The sequence below is a fragment of the Sprattus sprattus genome (assembly GCF_963457725.1).
Source record: "Sprattus sprattus genome assembly, chromosome: 3".
Lineage (NCBI taxonomy): Eukaryota > Metazoa > Chordata > Actinopteri > Clupeiformes > Clupeidae > Sprattus > Sprattus sprattus.
Genome location: NC_137922.1, coordinates 40998936 through 41020015, shown reverse-complemented (window position 1 = coordinate 41020015; position 21080 = coordinate 40998936). Strand labels below are relative to the sequence as shown.

The following is a 21080-nucleotide window of genomic DNA, read 5'->3' as shown; positions in this document are numbered from 1 at the left end:
CAGCCGCATAGGTCAGGTTTTGTAAGACCCAGATTTGTGGCTGCTGTCTACGTATTTATGTATGCCGAAATTCGACACTGAGAAACACAAGAAAGGTCACAAACAATGGCAAATGCATACATTATTTTTTGTAAAAATTAATTTTATTTATTCTTCATAAAGTTCCAGTAGAGATTAAAAAAAACACATTTTCAAGTACTTAATTTATATAACAAAATCGTCCCTCGCAGCAGGGGGCAATATTTTATATATTAATGCTCTATGATCAATTTTCCATTTATTACGCAAGTTATTACGCAATCTGTGCGCCTGCTAAACAAAGGCATTGGCGGAATCTGGTTGTGGAAAAAAATCTTCTTGCTTAAGACTTATATAGTCATTTAGCATGTACATACCTATAGTAACTATTTTACCAGTATAATCCGAAATTCCCGTTCTTTATCTTAAAAAAAGGGCAGGCTCTGCCTTCATAATTGACATAATTGAAAAGAGAACACTATAGGCAGAATGTGCATATGAATTTTGCAGCATCTCCAGCACAACTGTTGCTGACAAATCAATATTATTACAAAACTGTCTATATCTTCAAGCATTTAATTTGTCTTGGATACTCACAGCCTGGTCATCATATGCGATCTGAGGGATACCATTGATGTGTGAATTAACGAAGTTTGAGGAAATATGCTCCAGGTTGATGATAAACAATCTGCAGTTTGACATTGTCGATTTTCTTCAGGATCCAGTTGCCGGCCTTTTCGTATTGGCAGATCGGATCCGGTAATCCAGGGTAACTCCAATTTTTGGTGCTGAAAGTGAGAGATTACAATCATACACTTGCAGTAAAGTGCACATTTTGTGACAATAATCTACACCCCGAAAGGGCCAGAATCAGATAAGGATTGAATGAGTCTTAGGAGTAGGCTATTTATAGGATTTCTATAAGTCTGACGCCAGTAATAATTACTGATGCTAAAGTACTTTCTGTTTCGCATTTACCAGACCAGCTTCAACTGCTGATGAAGCGATACGCAATATGTGCTGTATATGTTTATTAGTTGTAACAGCAGGACTTTACTACAATTGTATTTTAAAACCGAAATGGGTTTTTTTCCCCCTCGCAACTGGCAAACATGGTGCTTTAATTTTGTTTTCCCAAGTCCGTGTGGGTAGAGCAATTCAGTGGTGTACCTGTTGAGAAGTGAACATCTCCCTAATCCTTTGGGAACCAAGCGAAGACCAGACATCGTTTGGTATTTTCATACTCTGCAATCATGAGACTACAGCGTGTAAAGGTCAAACCTGTGTGCGCGCGTGCACGCGCCTGACTGGATGCGCCAGTAGGTTATGTGTAGGTTGAACATTTATGCGACTGGGATACCGTGTGCCTCTTAAGAAAAGATAATATTTTGACATTTGAATACGATCATGACATTTTCTTGGCCTCTTCATTTCCCCCATGTTAATTCCTGTACATAAACATAACCTCTGTCAAATGCAACAAATAGCCTATCTCCAAAGATATTGACGTTCCATTGGGCTCCTTAGGATTATGAATAGGCCTACTTATATAAAATAAAATATAGCCTATACAGATCTTGTCATTTTCATCACGCTACCTTTGTATACAGATATTTCTGGTCTCAACGAAACAGATAACTGCGCTCTTGAAAAAACTGTAAGATCAGGTGTATTATAAACTGTGTACTCATTTAAAATGTGAAACGGAGGGAAAGTCTTGAGCTCTGATATGCTCTGGGGATTTCGACCCATGGAAAAAGAGACTCCCCCTGGGTGCTGTTGTGTTACCACAAACGCTCGCCATTGGTTAGCCACTGATCAGATGGTACAGTTGCTCTCGGTCCCACATTGGCACCTCGCCACCCCCCTTCGGCTAAAACCAAATCTCCGATAAAGTAATGGCAAAACCACTTGGACTATAAAACACAACAAATCATAACACTCGGACAATAGGCCTGGCTGTCCAATGAGTTCGTATTTTGTAAACTCAACTTTCCCCGTGTCTCTCCCCGGAGGACAGGACTCCTTCTTGGGTCAGATACCGCTATATTCCTCCGGATATACCGACCCTTTAAGACAGTATCCCAGCGGCACATACGGAGCTTCCAATGTCCAAGACAAGGTTTACCCAGCTTCCTATTACCAGCAAGGTACAGGAGTTTACGGTCGGACTGCAACCGGCGCCACCGACTACACAAGTAGTTTTTACCGAGACGCTGAGCGCTCGTGTCCGCTTGGGGGACTGGATGAGCACCCGCTTGTGTTAACCCAGGACCAGTGCAAAACCGACTGCTCGGAACAAAACACAGACAGATACCCAGGCAGTGATGACAAGTTGTGCTCTCCAGTTTACCCCTGGATGCAACGAATGAACTCTTGTAATGGTAAGTAAAAACCGTGCTTGTCTCTGAACAGCAGATCATATTTTTGGGCATGTTACGGCCGTGAACCGAATTGTGGTTTAGCAAATAAACATCTCCAATGTTTAAGAAGAATTACTTAGGGTCTATCGCTAATCATAACTTAACAGATTTTGAAATATTAAGGAAACAACTGTCCTTAACTGGACAATATTTTTGGCATCTTAAACAAACTATTGCAGTAGCTATAGCTTGTATTCCACTTTTTATTTATTCTGAAAATGGTATTAACATTCGAATTTGTTCAATTGTGGATTAAAGTCTGAGTGTGTGGAGCTTTGAACTGACATGTTAATGCATTATCATCAATACAGTCCATAAGGTTTGACCATATGTTTACATAAGGAGTATTATCTTTCTCCCGTCTTTGACAGGGCCCTCGGGTCACACTGGCCGCAGGGGTCGTCAGACGTACACGCGCTTTCAGACGCTGGAGCTGGAGAAGGAGTTTCATTTCAATCGGTATTTAACCCGTCGACGCAGAATCGAGATCTCTCACGCTCTCTGTCTAACGGAACGCCAGATAAAAATATGGTTCCAGAATCGTAGAATGAAGTGGAAAAAGGAAAATAAAGTGATTAACTCCACGAAACCCGACGAAGAGGAGGATGACGACCCGAAGAAGGAATAAAGATGAACTCATATTGATCATTCTAAAAGAATGAATTATTCCATAATTTAATTTACTATGTACGTGATGTGTCATAGGTAAAAATCGTATTACCAGTTTAAGAAAAGCTAGGCCTGTCTATCTAAGAAATATGACAAAGGCTATCACGAAAAAACAGTTACAACGCTAAAACATTTGGCTTTCTTGTAGAACTTGTCTTTTGGAATCCAGAGGTTCTCCTCTGCCTTGTGGAAACTACCTAAACTGCCAAGAGCTTATATTTTATTATTCTGTTTTATGTTTGTGTTTGTAGTTTTGTCAATAGCCTAGATATGTAAGGACAAAGTCACTAAATCAGCGTGTGCACATTTTGAACCTTGTCCCTCTTACCAGTAAGATACCTAATGAATTATCTCCCGTGCTCTTCGTGAGATTACATTTTGCACCTGTATTTTAAATGTTTTGTATAATAATTATTTATTATTTTGTCATGTGTCCGTGTAGCTACATGTAACTTCGAAATAGCGTGGTCCTTGTCAGCAGTCATTTTTGCCAATAAAAAGATGTATTCATACCAAATAGAAATGTCTTTTCCTTGTGTGTGTGTTTGAGTGAAAACTAAAGAGAAACAAAACCCCAATAAAGTAAAAGAAGACGCCCTTATGGCACAATGCATCAATACATAAACATGCAGCTAAGGTTTGGGATTTATGTCATAAAAATCATTTGGGACTTCAAAAGGCATGTTTATCGAGATAGTCGTCGTTGGATTTTCATCTTCAGAGATTGTGGTCTGAGGTGACTAGTTATAACTTAATATAGTCGGTTACTGTTCAGTATCACGCAGTTTCTGACCAATTGTAGTCAAACTGATGGTCATAGCCTATCGGTGGTTAAAAAGGACAAGCGTATCTATTCCTTGTCTTTCTCTCTTATGAACCAGCTAACAAATCGTGCACAGTAAGACATCAGATTGTTGTGAATAGTGATAGTAATCGTGATTAATATTAACTAGCCTGTTTGCTTTTTATATTGTTTTTAGCTATAAGTTGATATGGACAGGGAGTGGCTCCCATAGCTATGTGGTCGCTTCAGACCTACCAGTATCAGTCACGTTTATATGTATGACTATATAACGTGTTTAAAATCAGATCAGAGGTATAATTGTTTTAATAATAGGCTATTTTAATTTTATGGCGCACCGGTGCTGAGTAATAAAAACAACGCATAAAATCTGCAGGTATTTTCGAGGGGGAATTAACACTTCTTCCAGTAGGTGACGCTCTCCGCTAACATGGATCACGGCGCTCAGTGGGGAGGCTCCATTGAGTTGAACCTAACGATCATCATTTCGTCATCATTTGTAACCATAGAGCATGAATTACCTCTTGAAGTCATCAGAGAGAATTTACGACTGGTCAACAAAGGCACGTGATTCCTAAACGCACTCCCATATTTGGGCGCATACATGGCAAAAACGAAGTACAGTACATTGCTATAATTCATTATTACATCATAAATCGTACAGCACGGGATTATAACGACAAAGATCTACAAATCAAGAGCTTAAAAATAACCAAATGAGTTCTTATTTTCTAAACTCGTTCGCAGGGCGCTATCCGAATGGCTCCGACTATCAGTTGCTAAATTATGGGACTAACGGCGCTATGAACGGCGCTTCGTACAGGGACACCGCAAACATGCACTCGGGCTCCTTCGGTTATAACTACAATGGAATGGACCTAAGTGTAAATCGCTCAAACGACAATGAGCACTTCGGGGCTGCTGAAGATAATTCCCGTAGTTACCAGAACGCGGGCCCGGACACCCGGTACAGACCACCGAGCTGCTCGCTCGCTTCTCCAGATCCCCTACCTTGTGCCAACAACGAGACCCTGGATCTGAAGGGATCCTCTACACCGGTTGTCCAGAGCACAGTCACAGTCAACAACCTAAAAAACAGCAGCAGTCTTACCAACAACAGTAGCACACAGTTTGCTGAAATCGACGAGACCAGCGTGTCCTCCGAACCCGAGGAAAGCGCACACGCTGCCAACCCCACTCCTCGGACGCAGAAGCAAGAATCTATCGCCACATCAACTACAACAACCAGCGATGGACAAACGCCTCAAATATTTCCTTGGATGCGGAAACTGCACATTAACCATGGTATATATCTCTCTAAACAATGAAGCTTTGCTATTGATTTGTGTGTTAGTGTTTCTTAGTCGGTTATTGTTGCAAACGGTCCAGATTTATCGAGGGCGTAATAAATCACTGAAGGGTAGCCTACTTGTGAACTCGAGGCAAAATGAAATTCAGTTAAGAAACCGTGGAGTATACAGTAGCTTTTTCAAAATTAATACTTTATGGGATATGAGAGGGAAAAGTAAAATAGTACACCTGAAGTATGAGACAGGCGTGAAAACAAAGAGAAAATTGGCATTTCGGAGGTTGGAGCAATGTAGAGACTTGAGGTAAGATCGTGAGGATACATTGTTAAGAAAACTAGATATGTTCGAACGTAATGTATGTTTTACGTCGACTATACACTGTGTTGCTTCTCATATAGTGTGGGACAGTGCGTGTAGGGGCGCATTCATGAATCCGCTTTGTCCGCACAATACGGTCTAATAGCCATCACATTATATTTGTTGTCGGATTGATAAGATGAATAACGCTGTCCTCACGTTGCTTGTTGTCCTTGCCATGTAGATATGACTGGACCTGATGGGAAACGGGCCCGAACCGCGTACACCCGCTACCAAACCCTCGAGCTGGAGAAAGAGTTCCATTTCAATAGGTATCTAACCCGAAGGAGGAGGATAGAGATAGCCCACGCGTTGTGCCTGTCGGAGAGGCAAATTAAGATTTGGTTCCAGAATCGAAGGATGAAATGGAAGAAGGACAACAAATTGAAAAGCATGAGTCTTGCTACCGCCGGTAGCGCTTTTCAGAACTGACAGTCGTAATGTGGAGTTCAAATCCCCATGATCCCGCAGACTGCACTCCTCGGCATGTTGTGATCATTAGACGACATACAATTTCCATGTGGTCCTGATGATGCACAAATAGTGTTGTCGTTAAGTATTGTCATCATAGCTCTTATGATTTAAAAATGAAGCCACAATAGCATAAATATTGTCATATATAGTGCAAATGTCATGTGCCAGGTTCATACGCTACTTTACGTGCAGTAAGCATGTCCTATATGTGAGACCTTATTTGTGTGTAACGTATTCACAGTTTATCAGTTGTACAGTGTACAGTCTTACATCTCATACTACTTTACCGCTAAAGAAATTAATGGAAATTTAAATTACTTCTATGGGCCGCTGCAAAGCTTACGTAGAAACTGCAGTGTATGATAGTCTCGATGTTTATGTGATGTTCAATGCTTATATGCGCATATTATTAATTTCGTCAGACAGAAAACGCCGTATAGGTACAAGCTCTTTTTCCATCAAATACATTTGTGTGATAAATATTTTGCAATGCAGTAATGACCTTGGCCAAATGTTTCCATTAAGGAATTAAATGTGTTTAAGAGTTTAATTGTGACCAGTATGTTATTTGTAGGCCTAGTGCGCAAAGTGAATGGTGAATATTTTGTGATGGCAAAAGTCATGTTTATAAGTCATTTTGGCGATAGGGTCTTTGTATTTGTATCTTAACCTTAGTGAAGCTAACTTAGTTAGGGAAAAATAAAGTGTCTTACAGTCAAAGAATTGTTGAACTTTTGATTCTTCTGCACCTTTATGGACTGACCCCTGAAATGTACCATATGAAATATGCCCTACCCAAGAGTTATAGAAACTGACCTTTTGAAACCCTTGATTGTTGAAGTTTTACTTAACCATTTTACATGGAACTTTCTACGCGTCTATTTGACGTGAACAAAAAGACCCACAAAAGGTAATCCAGTAGATACTGTCTTCCCGTTGTGCGTGTTTGAGTGTGTGCAAATTGTTAATTTGGCTGAATGTATGGATTTTTAACTCGTCTTAACTCACTAATGTCAAATTATATTGTATGTATTGTGGAGTCTTGCAAAATGTTGACAATTAATGCATTCATGAACATTCCTAGCACAACCATGTATACTAACAAAACAAACGTTAAACCTGTAGACTTACCTCAAAATGATCACTGTAAAAGATGAGTAGTTCTGTCTGTGTTTTTCTGACTATGTATATATTTCCTAGTCATATTTACTTTGGCAAAACAGCAAGGGTTGTAATGGTCTGTGGCTACATATTAGCCATCATAAATGTGTATGACATGCTTGTTACATTTACATGCCCGATGGATCAGGAATTCGCCCTGAAGTCCTCCATATACCCCTCAGTAGCTCTCCAAAGTCACGTGGGGTCCATAAAGTTAGTTTTATGGTTTTGGGGAGTTGACAATGTGCGACATAATTCACATTCTTGAATGTAAGCGACGGTTTAACTGCTTCGACGGGATTCTAAAAGGATGTAGACTGTGAACGTTTCAGTGTCCTTTTGGTCCCCTGTCTTGAGCAGTCGAGGAAGTAAAGCTTGGATATACAGACATTTCTGTGCGACACTTTAAGGTGCACACACAACAATATGGGACTGACAACTCGAAGTAAGTTTGCGTGCTTTTGTCTGGTTTGGTTTGTCAGTTTGTTAAATATGTATGATTTACCAAGGTGTCGCAAGAGTATGCCAGGTGCATGTGTCCAATATTCCTAACTCAGTAGATGTCAGTTTGCGAAAGAAATTTGTTTGCAAAAAATACAGATACGTTGTTAAGTAGGCACATACATTGAAATAACTGACAACAGATTGCTATCCGATAGCACCTTCTATTGCCTCTACCTCTGTGTTGTGGTAATGGGATAGTCATGCACTTGTGTGATATCTGTGTTTTGTTTTTCCGTAATTGCTGCCCCATCCCCTCCCACATGAATTACAAACCTGGATGTAGCCATTTCAGAATCAAACACACGGAGTCTTTGGTAAAGGCGCGTACAATAACTCCATTTAGCTACTTTGCAAGTCCATATTCATTTTCTTACAGTGCAGGAAATTGGGTGGGGCCTCATTCAGGGTGTGCCTGGTGCATTTGTTGTCGTTAACCATAGGCTGATCCAAGTCACCCTTCCTGTGATGCATAACCACAGGCTACCAACTTTCAATCTGGTCTTTTTGACTTGACTGTATGACAGTCCACGTAGAGCACGTTGTTTTTTTCTAAATATAAGTTGTAATTATACCCATTTATGAGATATGACATTGAAAGTCACAGTCTTTCAATGATGTATAGCCTACCCACCAGCACTATCAAGCCAGGGTGGTCTCACTTAATTGCTTGCACCGAGCTTACGTCATGCCTTGTTTAGTAAACAGATGCAAATTTGAGAACATTGACCCATAGAAGAACACGACCATTCAGATGATATATTAAACTATACCCTGAACACTGTAACCCAGGTTGTAATTACAACAGGTTTTTCTCAAATGAAAAGACATGTTTTGCCTCTAGTTTGTGTTCTAAAGGACCTAAATCAACATGTAGCGCAAACAACACCCAAATGAGGCACATATAGCAAATACGCGGTGGAAACACTTCCACAATTCATACCTATTAAAGTGCAATTTTACCAGTATAATGTGTTTTGCATATTGATAGGGGTAATCTGTGCGCGGAGCTCATCAATTATTCATAGGAGCGGGATCAGCGCGAGGTCAGGAGACGGGCGCAGAGCACATGCCAGCTCAGCGCAGCCGTGGCACCTCGCAACACTGCTCACATAACGAAACCGAGACCAAGACGAGGAGGGAAGGGAGCTGGCTTCAGCTTCTCTCTGATGTCTTATGCTAGATTTCGAATGGTTAGTATCTTCACTTGTAGAAACTTTTACTTTTCAGTTAATATTTCATAATTCCAGAGGTTCCTCTATGGCTCAGCGAGTGGCTGCACGAAATGAGGCCCAAAGCAGGGAGGGAATTTAAGTAGCCTATATAGGCTGCTTTTTATATATCTTCACTCTCGGTGTTCTGAAATGCAGAAACCTCAACCTACTTCTACTTCCGAATTATTTATGTGTTCTTTATTCACTTTTTCTGAAGCTTACGTGTGTAATATAAATATAATAAGTAGGGCAACAGCAATACATTCGATTTACAACTTAATGTAGCCTAGTTATTAGTATCTATGTTTTAAACGGACAACGTATATCTGCCATACTTTGAACTTACACATTTCCGTAAACATTCTCATTTTAATTCTCATTTTGCGTTTTGCATTCTATACATTCAGATATAGATGTATACAGTCCAGACACACATTTCCCCTCCTCAAGTTCACAAAAGCACGATTCCTTCTTATGTGCAGCTGTGGGCGGATGATTCAGACTGTGGCAAGCTTGCGCTCTATTTTTATGGCAATAGATGAACATTTTCATACATTTGTTTGTCCTTGTATTTGAACTCATAGATAACTGGAGTGACTAAAGCATTGCAGCCTAGTTTGACAGTTCCTATAGCGCCAGGTCTGAAAGAATGATGCAACGCTATGCGTCGCCAGCAGAGCCCGCCTCAGACCAACTTCATCGCTGCCGTCTTTGCCTTCTACCGTCTAGTCATTACAGCGGTTATAACGGATTAGTTTGCATTAACTATTTGAGTAAATACAACATAAAATGGCTTTACTAATACTGTGGCTTTGTTGAGGTAATTAATAACATCACTTGGTTTTTACAATGCATGTAATGGGGTGCAAAAACCTTTTCTCGATTGCGCTGGACAGTGTGTTGGCATCTCCGAGGAAATAACAAAAATGTTTTATTTCTCTACAACTCGCCAGCTTTTGAGGAGACACAAGTGACATTTTTTGTTAAAGTCAATATTTCGCTCATAGTTTGTCTATTTGGTATTGTGATTCACGCTCTCTCGCCTAGTCGAGTTCATTTGGAGGTCACTGAATTTAGATGTCATTGTGAAATTGTCGGCGGCTTGGCAAATGATGGCAAACAAAAGGCCTACCATATCGGAATAAGTTGAAGTGGCAGAGAATTGAAAATTATTTTAGTTCATTTTGGGTTTCAAATGTGTATGTTTAAAATGGATTATTTAATAAACGTACGAAACATTTAAATCAACTGCATTATATTCCAATGCAATTGTTTGCGGCCTGATGCTCATATAGTCTTTGTGAAGCCTTGGTTCTGTTGCTTACTCAGTCAACAACTATCTAAACAGCAGGCACTATATTTCAGAAGTTGTTAAGAGGACCTGCAAGGGGTGAATCAGAGGTCATTGCCCACGTTTTCATCCAGCCGAGTGGCTTCAACAAGGGGCCCATATTCACGTATATTGCTCAAAATAACATACATGGAAATAGTCAGAAATGCTCAATGCACATCATAGTACGTGTCCCTTTTATATTCGGTGTGAATAAAGGTTCGATCAATAGTTTTCAGATGTGTTGTTACAACCCTACAAGGACTCAAGGCAGGTCAAGCAACATAGGCTACATGACATGTAAAAACGGTGATGATAAATAAAATGATTCGAGGACAGGGACAGCAAGGAAAGGGGAATGAAGCCTTTTCGTGAAGGCCCAGTGAGTGCATCTCTGGTGTCAGAAACCTGCCACGTCAAAATCACAAAAGCAGCAATTGTTCGAAGGATGTTTTGAAAACAAGGTCCCTGGAGATATCAGTCATCTATATATACCCTGTAGATCCGAATTTGTGTAAGTCATTAACCAATCGCAAATTCGTGTCTTGGGGAGTATGTAGTTGATACAAACGCGGCGCAGATTGAACTGCAAAACCATTTGTGACCTTCATTTACTTTCTTTGTATTGACCTGTCATTAGCTAAGTAGGAGATCTGAAATACCTATACGCAATTCATATTCCGATTTATTTTCTTGACCGGGAAGAACTAATGCTGCAGACACCAGGCTACTGGCTCACTGTTTTTTTTTTTACAGAAGAATTTCAAACTTTGTCACGCCCCATCGAAGTGCACAACACAGGGAGGCATGTCTGAGGTGGGATAGGTCACGGTCCAGTGATGCAGCAAGGAGCAGAATAACAAGCTACACCAGCTGGTTGAGTCTTTGAATGGAGAGGGCATTAAAGTGTTAAAAGTTGCATTCGGCGATTTGAATCCAATACACTTTTGGTTAAATTCTGCGAATTGTGGATTGCATTTGCATCTGGAAGTTCTGACTACATAGGAGATGGCAATGGTGCATGGTACTAGTTGGATTCGTGCATATAACAAGCAATAACTCATAACTCGCCCCATGATGGTGACACCCACCATGGGGTTGTGCCAACATCTCTCATAGTTATTTTCGCTGAGTAGGCCTAGTATATTTGTCGACACGTTTTTGGTTGTCGTTGTATGATGGCTCTGAACGGTTCAATTGTTAATGGTCCCTTTTTGTTGTCACTGAAAACGGCAGCATAGGCTTTGAGAATTCCAAATATTCGAATTGAGAGAAAAGGTCTAATGGTCATTTTAATTTACCAGGGCCTCGTTTCCCGATAACGACGTATCTTAACGTTCTACGTGGATTTTGGCGACATGGTAGACTCAGTAACACTTTCTATTTACGAGCGTTTCCCGAACATCATCTTAAAGTCAGGTGCACGAGCGCCACGTGCACGAGTTCTTAAGTATCTCTTAGGGTGGAGGTCGCCTGTTCATCGATGTCAGACGAGTCGATTTTCTCACTTGTGTATACATGGGTTTCTCGGCTACGTCATCACTGGTTGCGTGCGCAATCTCGCGGTGGAGGAAGGCAACATGACAGGGAGTTGTTGTGTGGTGAACTGCTCTAACAGAGTTGGTAAGATGTTCAGTATACCTTGGAGGAAGCATCCGTTTGCCAGGAAAAATAAAATATCAAATCAAATCAAATATAGAAAAAGGCTCAACAATGTAGGCGTACAAGGTTACGTTTGGGAATATGTTGAGGGTGTGTGCAAGCATTCATGGCAACAGAATAGGGAACGGTAGGCTAAATAAGTAATAAACAATACATTTAAACTGGGCTTTCTGTATTCATTTGTATTAGGGTAGATGGCTTTCTGCCGCGGATTTGCGCGCGCAGCCTTCAATGATTGTATACAAGAAACCCATGTATAGGCTCATGAATGAAGTTCCAATATAACAAGTGTCGACATAAGAACAATACCTCAATAAATATAGGCTAGCGGGTGCCACCCTCTTGATTGATTTCCAGCCTGGCTTAATGACATGTCAATTTCCTAATATTGCAGCCTAACTACACAGTCAGAAAAGCCATCTCCTTAGTTCAATAACATATTATTTTGTATAATTTTGTATAATACTCAAATACTCAATATTCTTTATTTCTATTTTGATGGGAATAGGCAGGTGAAACAATGACATTCTCATGATGTGCTATACAGAAACATCCTTTGGATTTCTTCTATAATAGGCCGAACGACGCCCCTGGTGGATTGCATCGCTAAGTGTGAAGTTACTACTGGATTGCATCGCTATGTGTGAAGTTACTACTGGTCCTGACCACACGTAGAATTCTTCTCAACGAAAGATAAACTTAAGCTAAGGGCCGCGTCGGGAAACCGCTCTGCAACGTAGGATCCCTCTTACGACCGATTTCAAGTCCTTTTTAGGCTAAGTGCCAAGTGCGCGTTCGGGAAACGAGGCCCAGAATGTCCTACCCTCTTTCTCTTTACTTTCTACCTCACCTCCATCACGGGTATCAAAAGCATGGAGGCACGTTACAGTGATATCGTACTCTGGAAGTAACCTCGACATCAAGTGCTAGGCTATCTTTTGAGGAGCGTCAGGATCATCTGAGGAACATTTGTGAAGTTTGTGGTCCTACCCATACCCTGGGTGTGTCCTGTTTATTTGCAAAGATGTCGAGGGAGAATCATAAAAGCATCAGAATCATGCTTATACTGTTTTAACAGTTTCACAACTTGAAGAGCACAAAGGCGGTGAAGGCCTTTGTACCTACAACTGGCGTTCCATTGCAACTATCTTGACTCTGTTAGGCCATATACAAGCACTTTATAAGCAGTTTGAGGCTCGATGTGTTGTAGTAATGGCAGTTTATTAGGCCTTCACAAACACGGCTTTCTCCCCAAACCACAATTGATTTAGTATGTTGTCAAATAGCCACTGTAAATCACGCAGTTTTAATGGCCAATTATTTATGACTGGAGGTGAAGGATGATCCCTGATTAATATGCTTCATAATTGTGATATGATCACATTTGCCCTTTAGCCTTCAGTACTATTCTCTCATTTAAATATTTTATTATTTTCCATAATTCCATCCTGTGAAAGGCATGTCGAACACAGATCATATGTGCAAAGTTTCAGTAAGCGAAATCGTATGTGTTGTAGGCTATATGTCTCAAAACGTTGCAATGATAAAAGGGATCCGTTTAATACCAATAATGTTCAACTGCGTGGAATTCTAGGAGATAGTGGAATGCCGACAAGCCCAGTTGATGTTTGAGGCAAGTTTTAGCAACAAGGAGAGCATTATGCAGAAAATCATTAATCACTCCGATTCATTAAAATTCTTCTGTTCTATTGTCATGCAGCAACAGATGTGGACGGACACTCTGGCTACGAGAGTGAGGAATCATGCAAGAAAGGCTACTTCGTTTTTTCCTCCATATTCTTCAAGCCATATTCCTGGATAACATGAATAACCCCAGGGAAGAAGAGTTGTCAACACAAAGGTAATTATTTTGTAAAGTTATTTTATGAAGGCACTCCACTTTAAAATTCCAGTGATGGAATCATTTTACAAGGTTTCCTGATAAGATTGGTGCAGCCGCACAGCCCACAACCAACATTGTTCACTTTCAAAATACTTTACAAATCGTGTTTTGTGACAATAGCAAAACGAGTCGAGAGCGACGAATTGTCATAGAGCTTGTGGACTTTGTAAATAAATAAGCAACCATTTTGAATGGATGGTGTGTTTGTAAGATTATGCATAAAAACTGTACGAGTCATTTTCACCAGGTCCCAGTGTCTTACTTCAATAAGGCTGTGTTGTTTGGACGGTCTTGCACATGTGTAAAGACTGAACTGAATTGTTAGGTCTGTTGTGTCATGTTTTTCATTAAATGTGGCATATAAGATGCAATGCTCTGCCCTACGAATAGTCTGGATCATGCTACGTGTACGTATACTTCATTAAACATGGCATTAGTCATTGTCTCTCTTTGTTACATTAAATGGTGGGTCCAAAATAATAGATTTAATCATATTCTTGTTTATTATCTGAATGGACGTCAAAGCAACTCCTTTTTAAAAAAAAAATAAAAATTGCTTTAATTACATTTTAATCATTAACTAGTTTAATGTTTGTAGTCTACTAACGTTAGGGCCCTATGTGTGAGTCAGTGATGTGGCATTTGGTTTTTTTTCACTGCTGGCAAAGCGAAAGCCCCTCCATCCCCCGTGCGATCACGTGTTTCATTAAATAATTGATGCAGAGGTTGCAGAATAGATATGTAGGCTATTCGTTAAGAAATTCTCCGACCCGGTTTCCTGTCTCTGGCGGGCTATTATGACCGGCTCTTTCGGAGACAAATAAAATCGAGGCAAAGCGTAGCAAAACGAACGAAGAAAGGGACACAGGCAATGTTGTAATAAACCTGCGGGAGAACCACCGCACACACTGTAAGTGTAAGTATACTCTTCGCCTTGCAAATGAATTATCACTGTCGGAGTTAATGTAATAATTCAACCATTTTGCACTGTTACCCGTAGGGCTTGCTTGTATAAAACATTTTAAAAAGGGAGTTAATATACTACTTAACGGGCACTAGTGTTTTTAGAAGTGGCGGTATATTGCATTTAGTAGCTTGTCTCCGTGATTTATAGTGATATGTGAACTGCGGTCTGCAGCTATGTGAAGCTGCTGCCATTAGGTGTTGGTGAGGGAGGCATGTTGTTTATGGCCGGAGGCGTGAGAAGTCATTTTTCAAGCGTTCACTGCCACTTCTTTTATGCCACTTTTGCATTTTTGTTGTCAGTCGCGAATAAAGTAGCCCAAGAGTAAAAGTAATCTTGTCTGATCATAATTTCTTAAGGGCTAAGTGATAAGTTATTATGTCTTGTTGACGAGCATTCTTTTTTCATCTTAGACTTTTCATCAAGGTTGAAAACCATGCATGGCTTATCTTTTAAGATTCCTATAGTTAGTAATCAATGATTCCGATTCCTTGTGGCTACAAACAGATTCGAACAGATTGACCAGTAATGACATGCGCTCTGTATTTGGGTTCAGAAACTAAATGGAGATACACAATAAGGTTCACTGGAATTGTTCTTTGTTTGAAAATGTGATGCACTTCTGCAGAAGTTTTTTTTATTATTAATTATTATTTATTTTGTAGTTATTTCATGTGTACAACAGCTCCTAGATGTAACTGATTAGCTTACTGAAAAAAACGAAATGTAACAAGAATTGTACTGTGGTTATTTGTGCACAGCAGTTAGTGCAACAACATTGCGTTTAAAATGAAAATGAAGAAGAGAAATTGTGTTTGATCTGATACAGAATGATACAGAACACGTTAACTGTTATTATGAGGATTGAACATTATAATACTGTTATTATTTCGGATAATTAAAAATGAATTGCTGATAACAGTAACATGATCGAGGTGAACGCTATTGCTTGCAAAGCCATTTGAATCAACACCGATAGCTTAAATATTACCTACTTAATTAAAAATTAACTTCTCTCCAAAATTAAATGAGGGGGTAGAACGCCTTTACATGCATCAGGATAAACACGAGAGATCAAAGCCCTGCAAACCAATTGAGCAATTGATTCAAAACAAGGCAACGCACAGCGGCACCCTTTCATCTCAGTCCCTAATGATTGAAGTATCACGCACGGATACCCAAAAGCAGATGGGAAAACACCTTACATCTGTGGTGTTATATGTTTACCTTACGTGGGTGTAGGCCCATTTCGCAAAACAGGTTGAGTAGCCTGTCCTGCATGGATTGCACTTCAAGTGAAATCTGATAGAGTTGTGCCGACATTAAAGAAAAGGTCGTGGTGTTGCCCTCATATATGCACCTACATCTAACGGTTTGTTTGTGACCTACCACTGTGCCATGAAGGGCCTGTTCTTCTGTGGACACGTGATGTTTATCTCCATGACAAAAAGTGCCCTGTGAACATGTCATGTCAAATACATGGCCAATGATGCGACAGATAAGTGCGATGACTTCTTGGTATGGAGGCCTAGATTCGCTGAATGGTTAAACTAGGCATAGCTTTCTCGTATCTTTGGACTTGGTTCATAACGTCAATTCTAGTTGTCTTTCAGCATCCACATAGTGGTTGATTTTCGTCTGATTCACTGCTCAATTAAGTATCGATTGCTTACGCTGAGATTTTTAGTTCTGTCAGCCCTTTTACCAGTAACACTCCTCAGCTATTTCATAGAAAGCTGACCTGTCTCTAGTCGAAGTGGTTCGGAAAGGCTCCTTTTGCCAACGTCAGATCATGCTCGTTGTTCATTGGTTGTTCGACTTCAGTTGGTTGTGGCTGGACATTGTGCCTCATCATCTATTCATGGGTGAACAAATCTGCGTGTGCACAAATTTGTCAATAAACACTTTGACATTTAGGATTTAATGACATGGTCTTTCAGGCCAAAGACATATCCTGTCCACTGACCTAATTGTTATGTCACATTATTGGTCATGTAAATCATGGAGGAACAACAAATCTTAGTTGCAATATTTCCTCCTAGGCGTGAATCTTTTTTGAAGCGGCAATAGTCCACAAGACGAAATATACTCTGAATTATAATTATGTTTAACGTATTTTATTGACTGTCATTGTCTCTTACAGAATAATGATTTTCGTTCCTTTGTGATCTCTTACTATAGGTTCTTCATACCAAGGAAACGATTTGGTCTGGAGGTCTTCAAAGTAGGTAAGTACACGTCAGATTGCAGACTTTCGAAGTAGCCTACTCATCCGAAATTATATAATTATATATTGTGGGATAGAGGTATTAGGGCGTGTAAGGAAAAAACCTATTTGGCTTCTGCACCTCAAAACTTCCTTGACAGTGATGGATTGACGAAGAATTGCAAAACAGTGTTCTAAATGCCTGCTATTGGACAACGTCGCTCTTAATAAGCAACCCCTCGTGTTTTCTTCTGATAGACTGTGACTATGTAGGAGATTAAGTTGAGGGGGAGAAAATCCCGCCTGTGAAAGTAAGTCGTTAGATTTGTAAGATATCTTTATAAAAAAGACTATCAGTTAAATCTGCGTCTGTTGGCCACGAAGATTCCACCCAGGCTGCTAAAATGCTAACGCAGTGTCCGTGGCCATACACACTCGAAGGATTAATGAATTCAGCTGCGAGAAGGCATGGGCTGTGTTATTTTATTTTGCGAAATATGAGAGAGCTTTTGTTTGCACGTTGTTACTAGAAAATTGGAAAGCAAGATAACAATAACCCTTGATATTTTTTCAACGAGTGGAAACGAGCTATCGCTTATTGATTGCTGGAAGCTTAGGTGTGAAATGCATCTGGCATTCACAGGCACTCTACAGATGAAGCTGTAAGGTAAGTTGGACTAAAACAAGCTCAGTTTATGTATCGTGATTTATCACTGTATGACTTAAGGTTCAACGTGAGTTCTCCAAGCCTGCTCCGTCGACCACACAATGACGTGTAGTCTCATTTTAGGCACAATCGGTCATCTGCTTCCCTCTGATGTGACTGCTTGACGCACACAATAGCCTTTCTATTAACGAGAGCTATAGCATGCTTGGTCAATATGTATACCTCTTTTTATATTTCGGCCTAATATTTTCTGCAATAAATCAGCAAACATGCATCGTTTTTGGCGTTGTGTTAAACGCATTGTACCCTGTGTTTGTATCATTGTTGTGAAGTCTTTGAGAGGAGATTATACAAAACATTTGTTGTTGATTAATATTTCGAAAGCTTTTGTCCACACACTGCATCTCTGCCAGGAGAGATAAGATATCATGTTCGTGTTATTAAAACAGTAGTCCAACAGTAGTCTTTTAACCATCCATAGACATGTGATGTAAGTCTGGGAGCATTTGTATCTGAAATTTGAAATAAAGGTAACTGAAATATAACATTAGTAAAAGACGCGTAGACGTGTCCAATTATTGTCATGTATTCTGGGTTCCTGACAGTGTTATATCTTTGTGTGATTTATTCGGTGTAAAGTTTTGTTTTGGAGATTTGATACTGGTTTAGGCTAAGTAATCCTTGTACGCCTTCTGTAATGACCATTGATCTTGTACATCACTTGAGGCGTTTCACAAACTGATTTTTACCCAAGATAAAAATAATAGTTTCCTAAATTGATTGGGCCTACATACAATATTTGAAAAGCAAATAGGCTGCCCGTAATTTTCAGAACAGTTCTATGAAACTAAATATAGTCCTGAACATTTTCATGATTCTGATAATTACCCAGAATTATTTTTAAAGGGTTGTTGTTATCCAGAAGAAATATTCAGCCCTGTGTATGAATAAAAGTGAAACTCTCGACTGTTGAGTGTTGGACACAAACAAGCTGAGGCCATGGAATCGTGAAAAGAAGCAGCCATTTATTTGTCAAATTTAAATATAGGGTTTAACCTTAAATCAATGTGTTAAATCTAATGAAATATGTGCCGACTTTATACTGAAAATCGGGACAAAACTGTTGGGTCTGTTTGGTGGCGTTGAGTTGGAAGATTACTGGGTTTTGGTATATGTGGTTGCATCTGCTTGCCTTCCAAGAAAGGCGCCATTCATGTCAGGAGGCTTTTCAGTGGTGAAGATGGATTTATGTCTGCTTTCTCATTCTGTGGTTCTTCTAACCTTTCAGGTCATCCACCAAGAGGCCTTTCGAGCGGAGCTATCACGTGACTTCTGGTGCCGATGTGTCCTCAGAGGGTCTAGTCGTCCGGGCCCCTTAGCTGATGAAAACATCCCTGGAGATGCAGGAAACGGCACTCGCTGTCGACTCTTCGGGTTATGAAGCTTACCCACTTCAGGGTTTTGGCTTTGATGACGTGCCTCCTGGTCTGCAAGTCTCAGCGCAGTCGGAGAGACCCGCTTGCTCATTGCAGTGTTTTGATAACTGCACCCTTTACCAACGCAGGGAATCTGGTCTGCAGAATACGGGATGCTTAAGCGCATGCCCACCAAATGGACTTCCTCAAAGCTCTGCCATTTCGACCCATAGTTCCGGCAGCTCCCTTCTACACTCTGGGGTCGAAGAGGAAAGAAATAAGATCTCGTCCTCCATTCATAACAACAACTCCACTGGCAGCAAACAAATCTTTCCTTGGATGAAAGATTCAAGGCACAATTCGAAAGCAAAGCGCAGCCCCCCTAGCGCGCATACAGTTAACGGTGCGTGTAGTCATGTGACTTATGATTTATTGCGGTTAATGACCGTAAGCACATTAGTGGATCAGTAGCATTGGTTTGCATAAGTAAACGCTATCATTATAAATGAATGATACCAGGAGTGCACTTTGTTTTGAACATGAATAGGGCTGAAATATGTTTGGGTTTTGGGTGGTTTCTGTAGCCAGTGTAGCATAACAGGTGTGTCCTATACTCTGGTAAATTAAGGCTCGACCAGACATGTTTTCCTGCTTGGGAAGCTAATGTAATAATCCTAAGCATCTGGAGCCCCTCTCCGTCCCCTCTGTTTTCAAACTGTTTGAGCCCAGACCTATGCCCAGACAGACTAGAGGCTTTTATTAAAAGTTATTTCATAAACACGCCTTCAATTTAGCATTGTTATTAATAAAAGTGCTCTGCCATTTTATCTCCTATTTAGAGGAAAGTGGAAACGGCAGGAAAAGCCCTGCGGCTTCCTCGGCTTCGAAAAGGGCTCGCACTGCCTACACGAGTGCTCAACTCGTCGAGCTGGAGAAAGAGTTCCACTTCAACCGTTACCTGTGCCGCCCACGGCGAGTCGAGATGGCCAGCCTGCTCAACATTAGCGAGAGGCAGATTAAGATCTGGTTCCAGAACCGAAGGATGAAATTTAAAAAAGACGAAAAGTTTAAAGGGATTTCTATGTCGTCATCTTCAGAATCTTCTCCCAGCGGAAGCCCTACTCTCTTCTCGCGAACAGGCTTTATTAATTCTCTTTCCTCAACTGGTCAAAGTGATGATACGTTTCTGGCATCCTTTAACAAGTCTCAATGCGGTGTGTATGGTATGCACTCCACATACTCACAGGCCCCCAATCCTTGCCCCTCCCCACAAAAATACTTCAATTCGATTCAGTATGACCATCTCGACCCATCTAGTCGCATTTATATAGCACCCGCTGTTCAGGGAAGTCCTGGGTTTGTGGGAGGGAGCTGTGAAAGTCCAGCACCTGTGTACAGATTCAATCACCTGTCACAGATTGAGTGTCACGACCTCGATAGCTCCGTGCAAGTGCCGGCGAGCCCACAATACGAACTGTGCGAATCAGCAGTGCCCTACACACAGCAAACACGATACTCACCTCACCATTCTCGGGACAGACTTTTTCAAGATGAAAGATTAACACATTTGTAGTAATATTTGGGATTGTCGATATGTTAGACAATATTTTCACAATTAAACAATTAAATCAGTGGTCTCTTCAGGGGTAAAATGAAGCATGCACAGGTTTACCAATGCTGAGAATTCTGAACTGACAATAAGCTAGGTTTATGATGTTATTCATAAAGTTTTAATACTGTCGTCATGTGGTGCATTTGCAGTAAATAAAATGTATTTAAATGTTTATTTATTTATGCTAATTTTACTTGAATTTCATTTGTATTTATTACAACTACAAAGTCCTATTTTCTATGTCGGATTGCCATCCCAAATATTCTGAAAAGTGCAACCCAAATGGTCCGATGTTAAAGACCGTTTTGTGTAGAATTAGACGATATTTGTCTGCACGGAATGTGTGTTTTCAGATAGATTCTTAAATAAAAGTCGTCTGTTTTTTTGTCATA

General features: G+C 40.4%; 3 protein-coding genes across 3 annotated transcripts; all 3 read left to right on the top strand.

The window, feature by feature from the left end:
- Positions 1-1984: 1984 nt before the first annotated feature.
- On the top strand, positions 1985-3069 carry hoxb6b (homeobox B6b; the record flags this gene model as incomplete). The annotated part of the gene is made up of 2 exons (XM_080835489.1): positions 1985-2402; positions 2813-3069. The coding sequence occupies 2 exons, from the start codon at positions 1985-1987 to the stop codon at positions 3067-3069; spliced, it is 675 nt and encodes a 224-aa protein (XP_080691615.1).
- A 1559-nt stretch (positions 3070-4628) lies between these two features.
- Positions 4629-6011, top strand: hoxb5b (homeobox B5b; the record flags this gene model as incomplete). The annotated part of the gene is made up of 2 exons (XM_080835765.1): positions 4629-5217; positions 5764-6011. 2 exons carry the CDS (start codon positions 4629-4631, stop codon positions 6009-6011), a joined length of 837 nt encoding a protein of 278 aa, XP_080691891.1.
- A 13032-nt stretch (positions 6012-19043) lies between these two features.
- LOC308362417 (homeobox protein Hox-B3a-like) lies at positions 19044-20649 on the top strand (the record flags this gene model as incomplete). Its single annotated transcript, XM_080835040.1, has 2 exons — positions 19044-19479; positions 19916-20649. The coding sequence occupies 2 exons, from the start codon at positions 19044-19046 to the stop codon at positions 20647-20649; spliced, it is 1170 nt and encodes a 389-aa protein (XP_080691166.1).
- Positions 20650-21080: the final 431 nt, after the last annotated feature.